The 22650-nt window shown below is 39.7% G+C and overlaps 2 protein-coding genes across 6 annotated transcripts; one reads left to right on the top strand and one right to left on the bottom strand.

Annotated features, from left to right (window-relative positions):
* Window positions 1–1430: 1430 nt before the first annotated feature.
* LOC124218297 (actin-binding Rho-activating protein) lies at window positions 1431–5110 on the bottom strand. Of its 2 annotated transcripts, none has more exons than XM_046624886.2 (4): window positions 4852–5110; window positions 2495–2625; window positions 1990–2239; window positions 1431–1891 (listed from the first exon to the last, which is right to left on the bottom strand). In XM_046624886.2, the coding sequence occupies exons 1-4, from the start codon at window positions 4867–4869 to the stop codon at window positions 1769–1771; spliced, it is 522 nt and encodes a 173-aa protein (XP_046480842.1). In that variant the 5' UTR covers window positions 4870–5110; the 3' UTR covers window positions 1431–1768. The 2 variants fall into 2 exon arrangements, with proteins under 2 accessions (XP_046480842.1, XP_046480843.1); XM_046624887.1 differs by lacking the exon at window positions 4852–5110 and adding an exon at window positions 3087–3229.
* Window positions 5111–9453: 4343 nt separating this feature from the next.
* Ef-1a-f1 (translation elongation factor eEF-1 alpha chain) lies at window positions 9454–21885 on the top strand. Of its 4 annotated transcripts, none has more exons than XM_046624880.2 (3): window positions 9454–9571; window positions 18555–19922; window positions 20445–21885. In XM_046624880.2, exons 2-3 carry the CDS (start codon window positions 18606–18608, stop codon window positions 20511–20513), a joined length of 1386 nt encoding a protein of 461 aa, XP_046480836.1. In that variant the 5' UTR covers window positions 9454–9571; window positions 18555–18605; the 3' UTR covers window positions 20514–21885. The 4 variants fall into 4 exon arrangements, with proteins under 4 accessions (XP_046480836.1, XP_046480835.1, XP_046480834.1 ...); XM_046624879.2 differs by lacking the exon at window positions 9454–9571 and adding an exon at window positions 17388–17584 and having other exon boundaries at window positions 18561–19922; XM_046624878.2 differs by lacking the exon at window positions 9454–9571 and adding an exon at window positions 17388–17584.
* The last annotated feature ends 765 nt before the right edge of the window (window positions 21886–22650 follow it).

Below are 22650 nucleotides of genomic sequence, written 5' to 3'. Positions count from 1 at the left end.
ACCTATATACATACAATATGTATACCTAGACGTTTTTGTATCCAAACTCGAGGAGTGGTTTGTCAAACGTATAATATTTCTTGAATACATTTCAATTATCGGAAAACATATCGCCGCACGCTCGTTATACATATATGGTATGCATATATAGGTATATGATATACACATACAAACTATGTATAAATATTATGATGGCCAGTATAATGATATCGTTATACATACCACGAAATAGACATTATATATGTATACACATATACGTATACGTATAAATAATGATTATCAAATTTAAATTAAATCAATTATGCGTTATGATAATGTGTTATGTATTGTATCACGTATTATTATTATTATTATATAATATATATATATATGCATGCAAAATGCATATATATGTATATATTATGTAATATATTAAATTATATTATAAATTGAAAACCTCTCCCATATCGCTTGCAAGGCTGAATAATAATAACAATAATAATAATAATAATAATGATGATGATGATGATGATGATGATGATGATGATGATGATGATAATGATAATAATAATTTTAATGATAATAATATTGAAAATAATATGTTTCAAACGAGTACAGTTTATTGGTTGCGATTTAAAATGATTTTTTAACTTTCATACATCTCAACTTTTTGTCAAATCACCGTTGCAGGCGAAATGTGCAGTTGCGTAATTAAACCGAATCGGCCTATATATATAACACTATATGTATCGATTTATCGGAGCGTTTTTAATTTTAACAAGATAATTGAAATGATGTTGATAATAACGGTAAAATTTACAACTTTGACGGTGGCTGATTCATTTCGGATCGATCAACACGGTTCGGGGATTGAACCGATATAAGGCGTATAGCGATCGTCGTAGTTTCGTGAAAAGCTATAAGTACCATACTACACACCTTGCATGGTTTTACTTTTCTTCCGGTAATAATTTCGTCCCTTGACGAAAGGCCCAGAGGAACCGCTAAACACTGCAGTTTTAATACCTAACGAATTTTTTACTTTATATACCATCATCTTACCTTGTCCATTGCGATGTCTGAGACCTAATGAATTAGTTAGATATTACGTAAAACGATAAATAACATTTGAACGAAGAAAACAGAAAAAAAAAAAACAAGAAAAAAATGATGCGCATTGTAAAGTGACTGTATATACAAATATAAATTATATGCGATTACCTTGAAATATTTTCTGCCGATTTTACTCATTCATTCATGAGTTTCTCTCGTCCTGCCATATATATATATATATTTGTCTATATGCATTTTTTTTTTTTTTAATTTCAGGCTAGTTGTACGCAAAAATTGAGAAACCGGCAAATCTTTGGAAAAATCATTTCTCTGCTTCTGCAACGCCAGTTGACAGAGAAGAGTGGAAACGAAGCAGGGTCGGTAAAGGAATGAGCTAGTTTTTCCATACGGTTTGATTTTTTATTTTTGTTTTCTTACAAATTGATTTATTGTACTATAACCTAGAGCAACATGCCTTATACAATTTCTCGTATACAATATTTACATCGGTCCACGTTTTCCAGTCACGCTCACGAGTTACAAACTACAATCAGTTGATTACAAATAATGGTCGTTTTTTGTTGGTTAGTAAAAAGAAAGAGAAGAAAAAAATGAAATAAATAACAGAAAGAAATAAAGGAAAATCATGCTGCATAATAACGCACGATATCATAACAGATATAAATAATTGTGACAAATTATTTATCGTCCAAATAACAGGGTGATTATACGGAGGTTATAAATGTTGAGCTTCTATCTGTTGGGCTTCTATCCGCTGCTGTTCGAGCTTCTGTTTGAAGATCTGCCTGATCTCGGCGATCGGTTTTGTGAGGAAAATCGGCACGTTGTCATCCCGCCTCTGAAAAATAAAAACGAAGTATTAATAAAAGCGTGATAAATTTGGAAAAGGTGCTTGAATCGCAAGAAAGAAAAAAAAATTTTGAAGGATCCGCTCACCTGGAACAGACACTCGCCCTCGAAGTGAAGAAAGTTCTGTTTTCTGGCCCTCAGAAGAAGGCCGACGCATTTGTCGTTTATGTGTACGTAAATGTTGAACAAATCGCCAAAGGTGATCCCAATTATATCCGGCTCATCCTTGCAGGGAGTGCCGTTCTGGTAAATCATCTCGCACAACTCAAGAATCTCCTTGTAAATGTGGGCCGACGCTTTTCGCCCCCGAATATCGGACAGCGATCCAGCGGCCGGTCTGAAGTAGCCAAAGAATACGAAAAAGGTTTGTGAAAATTTTTAGAAACAAACGAGATCGAGCAGAGAACTATAAAGGCTGGGGGATTGATCGATTGATCGGAAGCTTCGATTCACCGTTTTTTCAATTAACCGGCCAACCGATCCTTCAAATCAATCGTTTCATCGATCAATAGCATTACTAATTACGAAAAAACGATCAACCGAAAGGGCCGATTGATAGCAAGCAAAAAGCTGTGACAGAGCTCTGACTTACCGGCCGTATTCTTCCTTGGAGAATTTTGGCCTGGGCAGATTCAAGCCCGAGGTGAAGGGGTTCTTGGCTTGCGTGTCCTGATGCCTGGTCGCCTGCTGATTGAACATGGCCACCTTGTCGCCGAGCGATTCCTGCAACAGCGGAAATCGGCTTGTTCAAAATACCGGACGGACTCGATTGCCGCCTTCATGAATAATTAGAAATACACTGACGCGTATACGGTGCTTGAATCCACTTGGATAGCACCAAAAATAACTCGGTCGTTGACTCAAGTGTTCTATTTAACATTTACGCACTGAGCTTTCGAGCTTGAATACCGGCTTAGTCTCGAATCCCGCCGTACAAGCGAGGTCTTTTTTCACTTCTTTTATCGCTCTCTCCCTCCTTGTTCTCCTTCCTTTTCATCGGAGGATAATAAGTCCGTGAAAAGATTCGAAATCGAATTCGTTGTTAAAAGACAAAATGAAAAAAAAAAAAAAGAAAGAGAATAAGAAGAACAAGGAAAGCTGATTTCTCCCCATCGAGGATAAAGTATCTAGTTCAACCAAATCTACAACCAACGATACATGTGTCACTCGGTTCGATCACGCACCTGTTACAATTTTCCCTTCGCGTTCGTTGTTCAAACATACAACAACTGCACTCTTCCGCTTGCAGTCGCGGAGTAACTGCCGCAACCTGCAGAAGCAGGCCGCTTATGCCCGCTCTTAAAGGGGCTTCTAATCTTAGTCTGACATTGACCTTCAGCTACTATGCGTTACTCGCTTAACCGAACCGATATAGTAAATTTGAATCGATCGAATCGCTATCATTTTCCGACTGTTTCATTCACCGATGAACAAATACAGTATCGATCGAAGACTTTTCTTTAAGACTATTGCTTTATGAAATGCACAAGTACAAATCACTGCAGTAATCTCTCTCAGAAGTCTGATTTTTTTTATTTTTTTATTTTAGTTCGAAAAGGAATAATAATATCTGTGAACCGAACCTTGATCTTGATTTCCGCTCAACCCAGTTCTAGATATAAAAATTTGCGGCCTGGATGTTATTATTTATCGCGAAATATTCACGTGCTCAATTTCATGATGAAAAATGAGTATTTTTCTGTATACATATATATATATAATATATATATATATATATGGAGTTGCAGAAAGAGCCGATGCAAGGTTATCTATGCGAGGCTATATTCTATGATCCCGTTGGTGAACGTTGATTCGTGAAGAAATAAAAAATAAAACATAACGTTTCACGCTGATTTGTGTATCTGTACGGTTCTAAATATACCACGCAGAGGTTTTCAGTGCCAGTGCTACGTGCTGATTCAATCGGCGTTGGTACAGTCGCGTATACAACAGCAAACTAAGTGAGTTATTTAAAACGACCTTACGTAAATCGACTAGACGGCGACGATGATGAGCTGGTTAAAGTAAAATATAACGGATGAAACGAAATAAAAGTGGCAAAATCGTGGGAAACAAATAGACGCGAGGAGAGTAAGTCGCAGGTTGTCGCGATCGACGCTGATCGTCTAATGAACGAGGAATGTTGTTGGCCTGGCTCCAATCAACCGGGCTTCGCGATGTCCCTGACCATAAAAGCCATCTCCGTGGCACCTTGACAACAGTCTGCAGGTTCAACCTATCTTTCTACGCCTCTTCTTCTTCTTCTTCTTCTTATTCTTCTTCTAGCTTCGGAACATCGCATTCATACGCTAGGCACGTGATACGCGAGAGTCACGAGATTCAAGATTCGCGGCGACGCCGGCGTCGCGACGCAGCTGGATCGAAATGGGCGGGAAAATTTTTGGAGAGCTTGCGAAAAGGGGAAAAGCGATTCCATTGTACCCTGGAATCGGAGCCAGATGTGATTTTCGCGGTTCCAGGGGAAAAGATTTGCCAATTTTTTGAACGCGTATATACGCGATTCTTTAGATTTATCTTGAATGAAATACCTTCACGCGCAGTTTGGCGAACGATTCGTTACCTCACCGATACGGGTATAATAAATAATTGGACACGTGTCTCCGTGCACGCAGGGGGCGAAAGTTCGACGGTGTTACCAAAGCGGTTTATCGTTTGTGTTTCTGCATCGTACAGACTCGCGAATAACATTCGCGTGCCAATCATTGCGATAACTGAACCGAATCCGCACGAACCTTACATTGTGTGCTTGTGGTTTGCACAAGTCGTTGGCAGGTAAGACTGGCGCGTTTCTTTCACACATACGATATATTTGTGAGCAAGTTTCGTTTCTCGAATTTTGAAAGATAAAATTCCGCGGGATTTCGAAATTGGCGAATAAAAAGAAAACTGTTGTGCCGGAAAAGCAGGGAGAGATAAGGCGATACTCACAAACATTACCGATGACATCGTCGAGTTTCACTGATCCTTCACAACACAAATACAATTACTGTATAATACTGTTCGGTAATTCGGTAAAACGATTCAACCGCGATAATAACGATGTTGATTCGTCGATAACGAGATTTCAAATTGTGTTGAAACTAATGCTTAGAACAATATATTTTATTAATAATTTCCGTCTCTCTTGGTTTTTTTCTTCACAGAGAGTCTCTAGCTCTGCCGGAGCAGCGTGTGCTTAGTGAGTAAAGACGTCGGGATGCTGAGCGTCCTTTTATAACAAGCTCGTCGATGCCTAAAATCTCCCCCCAAAAAACTTATACTTACGCGAGCTCTCCTAAGCTTCGCGTGCGCCGACGGCGGGGGAATAATTTCGGCCTCTATAGGTGTATTTATAAATCTATATGTACCTACCGTAGCCGCATACCGGCGAAGAAGTCCGCCGATTATTGTCCGCGCGTACCGAGCCAATTTCAGAACTTCGGTATTGGCCGTCCGCATGAATGACGGGAGTGCGATTTTTCACAACTCGATTTAATATCTCACCTCTGGCCGAGTTCGGAAAATTATCAAAGTAGATCGGTAACGTTAAATTACTATCCGTTGACTTTATTGAGGAATTTTTTTCGGGGGGATTGACTTTTCGGATGTCGAAAATACCGAGAGAGCGATAACCTCATCCTTCGTGCGTCTGCTGAGCATGTATTTTCTCTTGTTGTTTTATGTCAACGAAAAAAATTAGGGTCCCACCCATCCTACGATCGTAAATGTAAAAATTCGCCAGTCTCTTATATTTTACAAAGGAACTCGTCTTCGCGAAAGCTTTCCGATTTGGAAACTCGGGAATAGCGAATTAACGTAATCAATCTCGTTGAAATATCGGTGCTGATATATTTAAAATTATGTAAGTTACGTCGATGGACATTCGGTTCAAAAAGCCGCAAGTCGACTTGTCCGGCTAGTAGATGTAAATTTTTCGACCATCAATCGTCGAACGAAAGAACCAAAATCTATCCAATTTGTTTCTACATTTATTTTCATTTATTTTCATCGGACAAAATGTGACAAGTTTCGCCATAATGAGTGTGAAAAATAGTAAAATTAACAATTAATCGTTTGAGGAGTGATTAAAACGTGGCAATCGGAAAGCTCTGAATTATATTCCGATTGCTTTCGAGACTTGGTAAGAAATTTCAACTTCAGTCGATTCTCGTACGATTCTCTATCTCAACGACATCTCGTCGGGGTTAATTCAGCTTCCGGTTCTTGAAATAATTTCAGGTTTATACGATCGAAGCCTAAACTTTAACCAGCGGTATATTTTTTCTCTTGACATTTATTATAAGCAGCGAAGAAGTGTAGAGTAGAGATTACTCGGTGGTAAAAATCCGTGGATATAGAAAGAAAAATGTTTTCTCAAAATCCAAACTAAGAGAAAGTTAGACCTGCCCTGCAGTTAAAAAAGAGGGATGAGTCGGAGCAACGCATCGGCGCCGAGTTATTCAAGGCTTGCGTTTGAGTATTCGAGGCTAATTTGAAGCGTCAAATCTTTTTCAGGCCTCTCGCTGCATGCCTCGGGATGTAGATTCTGGAATCCGAAAACATTCGGGCCGTATCCAAGGCCGTATTTCGTGTCGAATTGGCCGGCCGTGAGGGCGAAGAATCACTCGAAATTAACGTGTAAAAGATCTTATTCCCGCTCCTCCGTGCAGTGCGAGATCAAGAATCTCCTATACAGGCCGATCCTCTGCGAGTTCCCTCGAATAAACAAATTCCTAGAGTCGGACGGCCGGCGGAAGTACAAAATTAAATCCGGTACAACAAGCCAAAGCCTCAATGAATCGCTACGTGACGTACGAAAGCAGGAGACTCATCTTTACGATGCACTCAACACATTCGCAGAAACTGCCTGTCGCAATCAAGCTCCGCGCTTATTGCCGGCCCCTTTCGGTATTCGGCTAAACATAAACTCGATCCAATTTTCAAACTCTCATGCAGATTCACGCTTAGCTGCGTATTAGATATTTTCTGCAGATAAATCGCGACGCGGATGCCAAGAATCTAAATCACCTCACGTGATGTGGGGACACCCTGCAGGGTTCTGAATGAAGTTCCGAGTCCGATCGCGGAGGAGAAAATTATCTTCTGCACGAATAGCACAAATTCCTCGTCTTGTTTGAGATTAATTGCGTTATCCAGTACGAGCTCAAGTCTGATGATCTTAAATTATCTTCTATTCTTCACGATGGAAAAAAATCATACCGACTGCAAATAATTGTTTACTGAAAGAAGATGGGTACATTGAGAAAAATTTCATTTGTTACAGTAACGAGAAAAATTGAGTAAAACAGGTATCGTTGAAAAAAAAACTGTCTGAATATTGTTGGAATTGCGAAAAACGAGGTACGCCTAAGCATTTTGCGCTATCGTCGATCATTTTTTGGTAATTGCAACGCAAAATCAGTTTCCGATGTTTACTCTACTTTTTTAGTTAAATAGGGTGATCCTTACTTAGGGTGTTGATGATTTTTTTTTCAGACCACCCCCCAAATCAACTATAAATAAGTCAAAACCAATTTCTTAATTCTTTCACATTTTTATATCAATTCTAACCCGTGCCTGTAAATGGATGGATATCACCATTTAAAATACACCTGTTTCAGATACATTCTCAGCATATAATTTATTGTGAGAGTGACGATGTTCGAATCAATCTGTAATTGCGAAGATTTAGTGAGTATTAGTGCTACTATCTGAGAAAAAATTCACATCGTCGTACCAACCAATCTCGACGAATTGCAGACCCTAGAAATTTGACTTTTTCCTTTTATTTATAAGAAATGCAATTGTCTATATTACCTGGTGTGATGATGTGAATTTTTTCTAAGATAGTAGCACTAATGCTTATTAGAATCTCACATTCATAGATTTTTTCGAACATTATTACTCTTACAGTAAAATATATACTAAGAACGTGTCCGAAACACGTGTATTTTAAATTGGGAAATCCTTCCTCTTACAGGCACGGGTTACGGTTGATATAAAAATCTGAAAAAAATTGTGAATTGTTTTTGAATTATTTATAGTTGACTTGGTGCGGTGATCCGGAATAAATTCGTCAACATGCTAAACGAGGACCACCCTATTGCACAAGCATTAAATATTCGCAACAGTTGGAAGAAAATCTAGCAACAGTGATCGTAATGAGAAAGACTAGCAACGGATACCAGACTTTCCGGTAACAGCTATAAAACTGATTTTCATTTTCTACCTAGAACTATGTTTTTCGATTGTGGTAAAAAATGAAAATAGTTAAGGACTAAAAATTTCTCTCAGTGTACCTGTTATCAATTTTATTAGAAGATAGTTGTAGATCGAGTATTCGGCGAATCATTTTATACTCGTAAACAACAAACACGATCTCTTTGAAAATATAAAAATATAATATCCTAGAATTCTGTGAAACAAAAGCTTAGATTGGAAATGGTTAAAAATCTGGTAAATTCATTCGATTTCACTCTATAATAATGGCTCGTTTTCTTTATTTTTACAATATTATAACCAATCACGCCAACTTGCAGCGAAATCAAATCGGCTCGTTACGTATTCCAATATTACCGTCGAGGCAGTTAAAAGCGATGAAGAATGTGTGAAAAAAATTGCCCCGCACGTGTTTTGGAAGCGATAAAAGAGCGCGGAGGCCAGTTTTACAAAGACGGGGAAATCTGGTCCTCTCGCTCGTTGTGATCTCGAAGCATCAAAAGCGGGAGGATACGTCGAGAAGGAATTATCGATGAGAGGTTGACGGGCTATAATTGAGGCGCGCGGGGCGAAGGTTCCGTCCAAAAACAACACGACGACCCTGAATCCTGTTTTGCGTCTCGAGAGGCCGGATTAAAGCTCCGCGCGAACAAACACTGGCACAACCGTTGTACCAAAGCTTGGAAAAATATTGAAAAATCGGTTTGTTTCAAGTAGAGAGGCGCAAACGCACGTGTGTGCAACAACATCGAATCCGAGAAAACAAAGTGTTCAACACGATTCGTCCGCGTGTCTCGTACAGCTAACCGGTGCGACGCAAGCTGAATATCAGTTCTGAACGATACTGATCGTATTTTTCCACGTTCAAGCTTCTTCGCGAGTCCGCGATACGTGCGTTACAAATTTACAACGTATCCCTCAAACATCGCGATTCATTCTTCGACTAGGTTTCGTAATCACCGAATTCTTCACGAATATAGATATTCTCAATCGCAGGCTGAAAGGGGTGGAAAAACCCGGACGATCCCCACTCCGGGAAAAGTTTATTGATATGCCAGAACTGGCACATATTTCAGAGAATAGTTTTCTCCGGTGATAACGTGGCACAATTTAGTGCCAGATTAATTTCATCGCCGTGATTCGGATTTCTGTAAAGTACTTGGATCGTAATTTAAAAAATTTGAACGCAATTACACGGTTGGAAAAAAAATTCTCCAGCTGGTCCACTAAAATTTTTCGGTTCGTTTAACCGTTTCATAATGTGTTACTGTTCGAAAAATAGAGTACAACGTGTAAATTAAATGTTGAAAATGACAACAATTTGTGTCATATTTACTAACAGAAATTTAAGAAATAACTGAAATATAAAATGAACCTGCTGGGACATTGTGTGTAGTTAAATTTTTCTAACAGTGTACCGATTGCGTAACGCAATGATCATAGTTTTGAGGTAAAAAATGTATTATTATTATTATTATGTATAATATTGCAGATATATTATTTGGCAAAAAGTTTGGCTGCAATACCTCTGGCATTCCGAATGCTTAACTTATATATATTATAGTGATAAATTCGAGGACCTATATAAGAATTTTCCATGTAGTCTCGGGCGACCATCGGGGGGTAAAAAAAGCGATCAAAGGGGGGGGGGGGTAAAAAAAGGTCTGGATCACGATCCGCTAAGCCGTTTAGCGTCGCATAATAACACAATTAGAAAATCGACTGTGCTTCAATAATTTAACGGTCATCACGAATTTCGAGTCTAGGTGCCAGATGTCAAATGTTGATTTCTTCCACGTAACTAATGAAAGAAGAAATAGCATTATTCGTAGATAAGGTTTGCTTTTTATTTCGACGTGCCGCTACCTGCTGCTTATACTATTGATCAAAAACTTCGAGACTTGTTTATCAGCGTAAAAGAGAAAAAGAATTATGATAGATGAAGATGTCGGTTATTATTAGATGTATAGAATCGGAATTTATTCATTGAAAAATGAAAATGAGAGGGAATTCTTTTTTTCTCTAGTATATTATTATTATTGATATGTTGGGGCGGTTTTTATTTCGAACTTGGTGTATATTTCCAATTGCAAACTTCACAAACCTTGCGAGAGTGTTCAGATTTTCATATAGATATATCTGTGCTTTTGAGGATATTTCTATATAATTATTTAGAAACAATTTAGAGGACTTCCCGATAGAATTTCGAAAAAGTCGAAAACACGGACCTCCCTAGGATATGTATACGTCATATGTGTGAATATATATATGTTATACACATGTGCAATATTAGAATTTTTGCGTCGTCACCGATTGCCGGTGTTCCGACGATGACGTAAGACGCTACACACGCACTTAAGCGACAGACGCTGACAATGAGCGTTGGCAATAAAAAATTAGAGAAGGAGAATTCTGTAGAAACATTACCTAACACACAATATATATATATATATATATATATATACATATATTGTATATTCACGTATGCTTATACACATACAATTATATCTGTATATTATCGTGGCTCTAAATTTCTACGTGTTTTGTATAAATAATTCCAGGGCGATCGGTCCGCGGCTACTCGACGTCCGCCGAGATGAAAAATTCATTGATGGTCGATACGCAACGTCAAAATCCGCGAGCGTCGACCGGATCCTCGCGACCCACGCGAATCAGACGTCGCCGTCGGCTGTCAACGACGTCGTTGTAATATGAAAACAAAAAAAAAAACAAAACAAAAAAGAAAAGGGAATAAAAATAATCTTCCGGCACCCTAACGACCGCGGACGATCTAATTTTGGAGAATTTTTTATTTTTTTTTCTCTTTTCCTTCAGTTTTTCCGTCTTCTTTCTACCTGTTTTTATTTTTCCCTCCCTAATCTCTTGTTTTCTCGTTAGATCGTTGACGCGTAACAACTTGGCAGATATGGATGTCGCACGTCACGTCCATGCAATAACGCTGAAATCAAATCTGCGTTTATATACGATGAGGAAAATTTCATTCGTACAGTTAACGGGAAATTGTAGAAAAGTTGGTTGGTATAGTTGCAACAACGGTTTGGATATTTTTTTCAATTTTACTAGAAAATGTAGTACAAGTAACGTGTTTGGTGTAATTGTAATTGTCGATAATATATTTTCTGGTTATTGGAATGTTAAATCTGGTCGTTTAATTTACTACATTTTTTCACGACAAGATACGTTACAAAATAACTGGATTTTTTTTTTTTTTTTTTTTACGGATACAAAACTCACTTTACTTTTGTGCCCAGAACTCATGTTTGATAAAAAAAAACTCATGATTATTGTAATAAACGAAAATAGTTGAGAACCGTATATTAAACACAATTCTTTCTCATTACGATCACTGTTGCTATATTTTCTCGTAACCGTTACGAAAGTTTAACGCTTGTGCAACGATAAATTGACGTCAAAGCCTTGTTTAACTAAAAAAGTAGAGTAAACCTCACAAACTGATTTTGCGTTGCAATTACCAAAAAAGGATCGAAAATACCTCGTTTTTCGTAATTCCAACAATATTCAAACAGTGTTTTTTCAACGATACCCGTTTTACTGAATTTTTCTAGTTACTACAAAAACGAAATTTTTCTCGGTGTGCGTTCGCGTGGATGAGTCGACGGGACAATGAAACAGGTGCGGCGGAGTTGGCAAGCTCGGTTGCTGGGCTGGCTGAGTAGAATTTTGAAGTAATTAGGCGAGACCGCAGATCTAGTCAGTGGGGTGAATTTCGCAAGGCGGAATTCTATACTGACTCATCATAAACCACGGAGATGACATTCTGGCGTGTGTGGCTATTGCCACGATTTTAGAAGGTATCTCGATCTTCAAAGCGGCGGGAAAACCACGTGCCACGCACACATCCCAAGTTTTTTTATCCACTCATGTAAAGATTTCCCGCACACGCGAGAAGCCGTGCAGTTTCAAACGTTTTGCAAACGTCACGCGCACGGAGTAACTAGTGCGTAGAAAGGAACATCACAGGGTGAGTATGGACCATTTTTAGGCGAACAGTGTCCGTAATTTACGAGGGTTGCGGATTATTTATAACAAATACGCGTCGACGTCGGTTTCTAGAAATTACTCACGCCAAAAATCGGTATTGTTTGTTCATTAATTTTATCACACGAGAGTATTTGCACGATAAGTTTTTATCGAATAATTGTGTTCGAAAGCTGTGATGAAATTAACTTTCGGAATACGAGAATAGAAATTACCGGAATCGTGAACGAGAGCTTCGTTTTATCGATGGTTCATTTTTGATCGTTACAAAATTGTTTGAAATCTATTAGATTTGTTCGATTTCACTTGACGACTCAATTTATTCAATAAGTTATCGTCTACTAAGCACGAACGAATCTGGATACTAGATTTTTAACTGTTTTGAAGCGATTTTAAATGAATTATCGATATCTAAGCTTTTGTTTACAATTTCACAATCAGTTTTTTCAACATTCTTATCGTCGAAGAGATCTTCGGAGCCTGCGAATACAATAGTTTGTCAAATACTGGTTTCACGACAATCTCGTTACAAAATGAGCAAAAAGTATTAATTTTTGGCCAACCAACCACCTGATTCATCGTCAGCCAAATTAAGCCCTGTGGACACGGTTCATTTTTTCACGCCGTTTCAACGACTCGAAATATCCATTGCTGCGCACTTCGCTTCTTCGTAGCTTCCTTATCGGTTGACGCAGTTTCTATTTCTTACTAGCCGACGCTGCGTCTGTAAGAGCACCAAATTTTTCGTAAGATACAGCGCAGAATTTATATTCGACAATTACCAATCTCGCAAGAATTGGATTAAGATTCCATTAGGAATGAGACTTTTGACGGTTTCGTTGTACGTAGATTTTAATCAGTTGGCATTAGATATTACGAGATGAAAGAATTCACGCAACCTAATTTTTTTATCCCCCTACATTCAGTGTCGACCGATTTATAAACAGGAAATCGCAAGAATTCAATGAAAAAAGAGAAAGAGCGGATGAAAGACGTTATGCGAAGCTAACTGAACGGACGAAGAAGAACACGAGGTTGGAATGGCTGTGATCTCGAAGGTGAAGAACGCGATATTTTTGGGGCCACAGGTTCGACATAGAAACACATTTGTCGAGGTAGCGCAAACTCGTGTTATACAACAAGATCAATCTTCTCTTCAGCGTCGTACCTGCAGTTGAGAGAAAAGCTACAAATCTTCTCATTTGTGACCGGGTGCAGTTTCTTTCATGCGCACAAATATGTGTTAAAATGCAAAATGACAAAAACGTCCGAATTATAGTCGTAAAAATCATTAATTCACTATTTTTCCAAAAATTCGACCTCACACTGAGAAAAATTTCATTTGTTATAGTAACTAACAAAATTCGTCTGTCAAATAAATACCTTTTTTTCATCGCCCGATATCACCATATTTTTTTTTCTCACACAGGTATCTGTGTCCAGAGACTTGCTCAGTCAATTTTCAGCTCAAAGTAATGAAAATTTAGCGAGTTATAATTTTCGGAGTGGAATGATTTATATTTCACAATTTATGAATCGTCTTTTTTTCCACATTCAAAATTGCATTTTGCTAAAACCGACCAATTTGCCTTGAAATACAACGCTCAAAGAGTGTCCCAGAGTTTTCTTCAAGTTCTTCGAATTCGACCTGAGGTCTCCAGCCACCCCGGCGTTACACCTCGTACAAAGTTTCTTTTACCGAAGGACTTTTAATTTTCAATCGATCGCACCTCTCTCATCCTTTATAATCGACGCCGCGGCACGTGCTCGAGATGTTCCCGGGTTAATAGACCCGAAGCCCCGAAATGAAATAGACGGGCATGTCGAGGTCGAAGGCTGGCGCCTGCCCGACCAAGGCCTCGAGGCTCTGACCCCCGCCGATATTTCTCGGTTTCACAATTTTGATTGCCTGTCCGATTCTAGGACAGAATCCGAAATCCCGGTCGAGCCGTCGTGCTTTCTCAAGATTTATCGCTGGCCCGACGCCAAGCGAACGAATCCCGCGTATTAGAGACACCGGATGTGATATCCGGCCGAATTTTTCCCGGATTTGATCCGCCCTAATAGATAAACAAAGATATAAATTTTCTCTTTGCAAAAATTAATTGACGCGAACAATTCTCGAGAAATTAAAATGGCACGTGTTTATTCCTCGAGGTATGTATAATTTAATAATAATAAAATCAACGTATGTATAACAAATGTCACATCAACGTCCTCTCGCAAGCTGCACGCTTTATCTTACACCGGTAAACTGAGCTTGGGCGGAAAATCAATGCCATACATCCGGGTCCCGGACACAGGTCGCTTATTCGCTCGCGATCCCGCGGGATGGATGTGAGCCATATTTTTCAACAAAACCGGGAGGAGGGAAACCCTCGGAGATAATTTTCCGCAGCTTCCATGTATTCGGATGAATTTCTTCTTTCTTTTTCGAAGATATGAAAACCACGCGATTTTGCAGAAATAATGGTGAACCGTCCCGAACGGTAGTTTATTTTATTCCTTTTTTGTCGATTGTTTTCATCAAAATATATGATCAAACATTTCTTTCGTAAATTTTTATATATCTAATTTCGGAAGATACGTTCGCAACTGTGAGATAAAAATTCGTGGATGGAGTTTTCTATCGGGCTTCGCTTTTTGCGTGGACAATAATAACATTGAAAAGTAAAGACGATCGATGCTATCTTTGAATTCTTTTCTGCGAAATCACGAATTAACAGAACAATCGCGACATCTCGGAACATGTTTACCATTCGATAAAATATACATATGTATACTACCTCGTGCAATAATACCGCGAAATTTATCATTCGTAATGAATGTTTATTGCTCGATGCATTATATTCCTGTAACATTTTACGTAATATCAAAGAATCGTTGATGTTTTTTTTCACGGACAAGATGTCAGTGGAAATGGGAAAAAATCATTTCTTCATAAATTCTTTGCAAAATAAAGCCGGTAATTTTGGACTTCTGGTGATTTCGTAGACTGGAAGCGTGAATTTCCGTGAAATAATCGAATCGTTCATCCTTTTTGCCAGTAGAATTTTCTCCATTTCCTCAATTTTTTTTTATTTTTTTTTTTTTACACTCAAGGCTTCCGACGTAATTCAAGGAGGTTCAATTTGTCTTTAAATATTACTAGCAGTCGGCGTCGAAGAACAAAGAAGCACGTTGCCTCGGTCTCGGAGTGACTTCACTCGTTCTTCCTTCTCTCTTCCTCTCAACTTTTCTTTTTCGTCTTTTGCGCAAACCGGATGAACCGCGATGCCTCAACGCTCGGGACTAACGTCCATGGAATTTAGGGAGGTGTGTAATATTTTCGCAAGTACGAGCGTCACAGTCCGTCAAAGACGGACCGTTTTAAGGCATGAGGCTCACGTGCCTCCCACCCGAATTTCCGAAAAACGAAAATACGACATATCGCGATCGGATCCGCGAAAAGTGACGTCCGCGAGGTTCTCTGGGTCTGGCATCGGCCCAATTCGAATGCTGTCAATAACTGCCGGACGCTTATGTAAACGAAAACAAGCTCCTCTCAAAGATTTTTCTCTCACAATCATCCACCACCTACTCCCACGTTTGCAAATCCCACGGACCACAGTGGCCTGCCTCAAGAATCGCCTCGATCCACCCCGTATTTTCATGTCTTTCATTTTTCCTTCGCCTCTTTTTCTCGCGTGGATTCCACTCCATGTTTTCAGATCTCTGACGTCGCTGCTGAAGCTGCGCGAAGTTTGGATAAATAATATATATGTATGAACAAACTTACACACACACACACACATGTATATACATGTATCGAATTATATGACTATGGATCATTCCCTGCAGTTTTTTTTTTTTTTTTCTTTTTTGTTTTTTATCACTCATCGTCAATATGTTGTTTTATTTCTCGTTCTCTTCCTTTTTCTCTTTTCCTTTCTTCTCGCATTCAAACATGTTCCGTTTCTCCGGCACGTTTCAAAGGTATACCTACAGTGCATGTCAACACGTTTGCACCACCCGCTGATCTATATCTTGACGAATTAGCCCAGAAATAGAGCAGCAGATCCTTTAATAGACGCTCCGACGTCAAAGGCTGCAGAATGCGCAGATGCGATTCAAGACGCGGGTAATTTCCGTTGGGTGGGGATAAACTATTTGCGCCGCGTGGATTCAATCGACGAAGGATCGATGACATCCGTCAGGCTTGTGACGATTTTCATAAATATCACGAAAATTATCGATCGCTCTCCCTGTTGGCCCAGAATTCCCTGCTTTCTTGCACTCTGTGAATTCCGCCATTCGCGGCTCGGTAAAACGCGAATGCCAGACGTCGCCGGTGTATTTATGGATTTTTTCAACTCCGTTCGGAAAGGTTTGGCAATAAATTCGGGACTACCTTGTATCTGGTGAACGTTAACCTCACAGAAATATCTCGAGTGCCATAATAAACGGAACAAATTTTCATCTTCAAACTACGATATTAATTCACTCACTCGCGTACATCGCTCTCCTAAGTAAGTATATCGCAAATAATTATCGCAAATTTGCTGCAAATTATCCTTGGATCAAAGCCACGAGAGCGAGATTTTTTCATTCCGCGGCTTTGTAATCATTCGTCAAGATCAACCGAGACGGAGACGAAACTAATAAAAAAAAGGGGGCAACGAGTTCAATTGCAGATTTTATTCAAGCGGTTTCTTTGTTCTTTTTCGCATCTGGCCGCTCGCGATCGTTTTACGGCCTTTTTAACTTTACAGTAATCTAAATAAATACGGAATGAATATAATCGAGATTTAACGAGCGATCGTTAAAGTTGTCCGAGTACCGAGATTGGCACGCGTGATTGCTCGTAAGTAACGGGAATAACTTGTACGTTGCAAATTGCAAGTTGATTTTCAATTCAAACGCGTACCGGGGATAAATTATAGCATCCGCGAAGGTTTCTCTCGTTTGTCAGATATGAAAGGAAAATGCAACTCGCGCGGTGCCAATTGCGCGCAAATAATTGTCATCTGGATCCAATTATCTTGGGTATTATAAATTAACAAAGGCTTTACGTACCTACCAGCCTTTGTTGATGCATATATATGTATATTTACAATTAAACAGCCAGGTAATAAATCACCGTAAGTACATAACGGTAATAAAGGATAATAATCGAGCCCTTAAAACGCGAAACGTTCAACCGATCATCGGGACGAAATATATTCCTCGGTGTTTATCAATTTATTTTCTATAATAATGATCCTTAGCAAGGAAATATCCGGCTGCATTTGGTGTGCGCAAAACCGTCGGCCATGTTTGTTACGCCGTCGCAATAGAGTCCGAGTTCTTGTCGATGCGAATGGCAGAGGATATTTGCGAGGTATTTCACGTCTCCAGATATTCGCGGATTTATCAACGAAAATAAGCAAATCAACGTCGTATTTTACCGGTATACGCAAACCCGGTAAGTAAAGAACCCTATCGATTATTCGTAGATCGTAGTTACACCGTATCTTGTGCGAAAATTTCACAACTCTATCCAGCTTGAGGAAAGTAGCCGGCAGACCCCGATCAACCCGAGACGTATTGATTTCTGGGGTTGTCAGACAAAAAAATTAGCAAACTGCGTAACCCCGACTGCCGATGCCTCCTTTCGTGTAAACGTTGTCGGGACGAAGTAGTCGTCTTCAACCTTAACGTAGGCCTTGATCGAGTATTGCCAAAAATAGTTATTCGATATCTCTACAGTAGCTTCATTTTTTTTTCTAGAGAATTTCGAGTCAATCTGCGAACGAAATTTTCGCACCAGAAACCCGATCGGTATTTAATCTTTGTTTTTCTTGGATAGCAATTATTTTATTACGTATTCTATAAATACGCGAACTGACCTCAGCAACAAGTAACTTATAGCGCGACGTTTGTAATCGTCAGTTGGCTTCTGTTGATGTTTAGTCTGGTGTTATAAGCTGCCGGTAAAGATAAAAAAAATAAAAAAAAAATACAATTCTGGCATACTTGAGGAATTATTTTCCTGGTTGCGAATTGTCGGCAGAATGAACGAGTGAATTTCGGAAATTTATGTCCTGCCAGTGGTTTATTAATTTCGGTTTTGATGTTTTTTTTTTTTTTTTTTTTATTATACGTATATATCGGAAACTCACTGTTTTCAAATTTCAAGTGACTTGATTCAGCCCCGTATTTGAAATATCGTAAGAATCGCAAAACACGTCACCGAGCTAGATACAGTTGACGTTGTATCGTCATATTAATTGATTCGAATAAAAGGAAATTTGCAAACGAACCGAATGTATGGATAGTTAACAAATTCCCAATACGAAGCAACATTTTCATCGATATCGCAGGAATACCTTCCAACTAACATCTGCGAAAGTCCGAAACGGTTCGTCGAAGGCGTTTTGACGATTGTTAAAAAGTTTCAGATCCGGGACCGAAGCGAAGTTGGCCGAGATACGGGAGGGTTGAAAATGGGCAAGGAGAAGATCCACATAAACATCGTGGTGATCGGGCACGTGGACTCCGGTAAATCAACGACCACCGGCCACCTGATATACAAATGCGGGGGAATCGACAAGCGGACGATCGAGAAGTTCGAAAAGGAGGCCCAGGAGATGGGCAAGGGTTCGTTCAAGTACGCCTGGGTCCTGGACAAGCTCAAGGCGGAGCGGGAGCGGGGAATAACGATCGACATAGCTCTCTGGAAGTTCGAGACGGCCAAGTACTACGTGACGATAATAGACGCGCCCGGTCACCGTGACTTCATAAAGAACATGATAACCGGGACCAGTCAGGCGGACTGCGCGGTGCTGATAGTGGCGGCAGGGACCGGGGAATTCGAGGCCGGGATATCGAAGAACGGACAGACGCGGGAACACGCCCTCCTGGCCTTCACCCTGGGGGTGAAACAGCTGATCGTGGGTGTGAACAAGATGGACTCGACGGAGCCGCCGTACTCGGAGAGCCGGTTCGAGGAGATCAAGAAGGAGGTATCCTCCTACATAAAGAAGATCGGCTACTACCCGGCCTCCGTTGCCTTTGTACCGATCTCCGGATGGCACGGGGACAACATGCTCGAACCCTCGCCGAAGATGCCCTGGTACAAGGGGTGGAAGGTAGAGAGGAAGGACGGCAACGCCGACGGCAAGTGTCTGATCGAAGCTCTCGACGCCATCCTGCCGCCGTCGAGGCCGACGGACAAGGCGCTCCGACTTCCGCTCCAGGACGTCTACAAGATCGGCGGCATCGGAACCGTTCCCGTCGGCAGGGTGGAGACTGGGATCCTGAAGCCGGGTATGCTGGTCACCTTTGCCCCCGCGGCCCTGACGACGGAGGTAAAATCCGTCGAGATGCACCACGAGGCTCTGACCGAGGCTCTGCCCGGCGACAACGTCGGATTCAACGTCAAGAACATATCGGTCAAGGAGCTTCGCCGAGGATACGTTGCCGGGGATTCAAAGAACTCGCCGCCGCGCGGCGCGGCTGATTTTACCGCTCAAGTAATCGTCCTCAATCATCCGGGACAGATCAGCAACGGTTACACCCCCGTTCTCGACTGCCACACCGCTCATATCGCTTGCAAGTTCGCCGAGATCAAGGAGAAGTGCGACCGCAGGACCGGCAAAACTACCGAGGAAAATCCTAAGAGCATCAAAAGCGGCGACGCCGCCATCGTCATGCTGCAACCCAGCAAGCCGATGTGCGTCGAAGCTTTTCAGGAGTTTCCACCCCTCGGACGTTTCGCTGTACGCGACATGCGCCAAACTGTTGCCGTCGGAGTAATCAAGGTCAGATTTTCAGCTTCTCGCGTTATTCGCACGGTCTGCGAGTTCTTATTTCACAGGAAATTGCATTTCGAAATACCGTCGACCCTTTGACGGGTACATTTTCCTACCGAACTAATTTAGAAAATCAAATACGATCCGCAGTTTTCGGGATCGCTGATCACAATTCTGAAATCGGAGTTACGAAATTCAGACAGAATTCTTATTTATTTTTTTTTGATTAAACTAGCGTACGAAAAATTCTGAAAAGAATATGTAGTACAAAACTGTGTACACTGACAATCGGTGTACGAAGAAAACGTAGAAAAAAAAATCAGAACCTCATCTGTCTACGTTACAAAATAAAAAATCGAGTATTTTCACGTCAATTCTTTACAACATGCATAGAAATAAATGAATTAACGACTCAGGCACCCGAGAATCTAAAAATTGTTTATTTGCGTACGAAAAATGTGGTAAAATCTATTATAAATGTGAAAATATATGAGACGTACACGATGACGAATTTCCTCCTGCTTTCGACAGAGCGTCAACTTCAAGGACACTCAGGGGAAGGTAACAAAGGCCGCGGAGAAGGCCCAGAAGAAAAAGTAACCATCAGACCTCCTCGGAAGCTCGCAGTTCGTCGGTTGGCGTCCGTCGAGAGTCCTGACAAGGCGAACCAACTGCAGGGCTCAATTTTCTACGGCAGCAATCCCTTCGAATTCTTGCTTAACAATGAATAATACCTGCACGAGCAGAATTGGGAATATGTGCTTATACTTACCCCCCTTGCATTACCCGGTAGTGTTGAATCCCCGTATATATCCGAACCTTCACATTCAGTTCACCCATGCTCCTCGCACCCCCCACATATGCTAGGATTTTTCACCGGATCGTCGATATTCCTAATCGCTTAATCGTTCCACAACGTTGTACTGAATTTAAAACGTATTACATACACATTACGACATATACTCTCAGTTTTCCAACTCCGTAGTTAGGTTTTTAATCTTGAAGAATGTATCGGGATGTGTTTAACATAGTTATCGTGCATGTGCAAAATTCTTCGCCGTGTTATGACAAACGTTGCGTGTACGCGACCACTTTTCAAATTCTTCCACTTTTTTTTTCTTTCTTCTCGTCCTCGCTTTCGGGAGAATGATTTAGACTCCTTTACACTTGGTTTCTTACCGTTTTTTTTTTTTTTTGTTTTTTTTTTTCTCAACGTTGAAAAGAAGGTGTCATATTTCCGTACCTGCGGTACAAGAACACGACACGAACGGCCGTCACACGAAACATACCCATTTTTTAATCGATTGTATTATCGTTGTAAGGAATTTGTTATAAAAGTAAAAAAAAAAAAAAGAAGGTATTACAATTGTTTATATTATTGTCGATGTAATAGATGATGTTCGGTTGTGAATTGCTACGATTAATTTTACCGTTTAATATACCCATATTTATCTATATATATCCCTAGAGATCGCTGGACTTACTATAACAATATTTTTAATAACCGTATTTTCAATCCTTCAATTCAACTTTGTACGATCATTGTATACAGAAAGGTCTTTCTAATATCCCCCGTGTCCTCGGTGCACAATATGCACCTCTCCCTATATACAAACGACGATTGTTTAGACCCTTGAACCAATACCAAGTTGATGTAATAAAAAAAAAACGTAAAAAAAAAAAAATAATTTAAAAAACTCGAAGGTTGCCTCATTCGCCATGAAAAAAAAAAAAAAAAAAAAATAATCTATCCGAGCAGCGTAAGTACATTTGATAAAATACCTATAATACGAAGAAAAATTATCAATACTCGCCTTTTGCATAGAGCTAGAAATTTTGACAAGCTAAGAAATGATGATTTATGAAAAGTTAGGTTAAACGCGTACGATAGAATCTGCGAAAACTATACGGAATGAATAAAATCGCTCGACGATTATCGTTTTTATGGTAAATATAATTTATTAACACAATATTATATTTATTTTTTTTCTTCTCTTAACCTTGTAACATGTAAGTATATTACAGCTAAATACAATATGATATTATACACTATACAACAATAATATACTTTATATACGCATATTACATGTATGTACAATTATCAACACGACGGTTTTATACAATAATAATAATTGTTATTATTATTATAACAATGTAATGCAGGTCTCGGTCAGTCTTTAGTTCCTGAGGCCAACCGAGGTTCTCCAAGCAGACCCAGTCCTTCGTTATCAAGTCTATATATTAATCGTCAGTACGCGCGCTTATATACGTATAATTTATTCCAGAGAGAGATCGTGGCAGGTCGATGTGTGCGATATTATACACGTGAGAGTCGTTGTGTGACAGAAAATTACAGAATTCTCACTTAGGATAATTAATACATCGATAATACCGCAAGCTTGGGTCAACATTGAGCAACCCTCTAAATAGCATAGGTATACAATATTAATATTCTCTCGATCGATCAGATTTCACTTTTATCACATAACGTAGAATTATGTTTTTTATTATCTACAAACTGTATATAATGTATACCGCAGACTTGGTCCGTGATCGAATCTTTTTATAGGATTTTGTAATATGTAATTACAGAGAAAATATAATTATTACGATGGGGTGAAAAGACTGCTGAAATACCGATTTTAGCGATAACGATCAATGTTATTTTTTCAACTTCAATTTCATCATATAAATCTATTTTTCTTTTTTATTATTATTATTATCATTTTTTTTTTTT

Source organism: Neodiprion pinetum, chromosome 4 (assembly GCF_021155775.2).
Source record: "Neodiprion pinetum isolate iyNeoPine1 chromosome 4, iyNeoPine1.2, whole genome shotgun sequence".
NCBI lineage: Eukaryota > Metazoa > Arthropoda > Insecta > Hymenoptera > Diprionidae > Neodiprion > Neodiprion pinetum.
Note: the sequence above shows the minus strand (reverse complement) of the source record. Positions and strands in the feature narration are given on the sequence as shown.

Coding starts and splice junctions, on each gene's coding strand:
- LOC124218297 (XM_046624886.2), bottom strand. Junction 2,240..2,494: donor TCCAAGGAAGAATACGGCCG/GTAAGTCAGAGC, acceptor TGGCTACTTCAG/ACCGGCCGCTGGATCGCTGT. Junction 1,892..1,989: donor AGGGCGAGTGTCTGTTCCAG/GTGAGCGGATCC, acceptor TTTATTTTTCAG/AGGCGGGATGACAACGTGCC.
- Ef-1a-f1 (XM_046624880.2), top strand. CDS start 18,606: ATGGGCAAGGAGAAGATCCACATAAACATCGTGGTGATCGGGCACGTG. Junction 19,923..20,444: donor TTGCCGTCGGAGTAATCAAG/GTCAGATTTTCA, acceptor TGCTTTCGACAG/AGCGTCAACTTCAAGGACAC.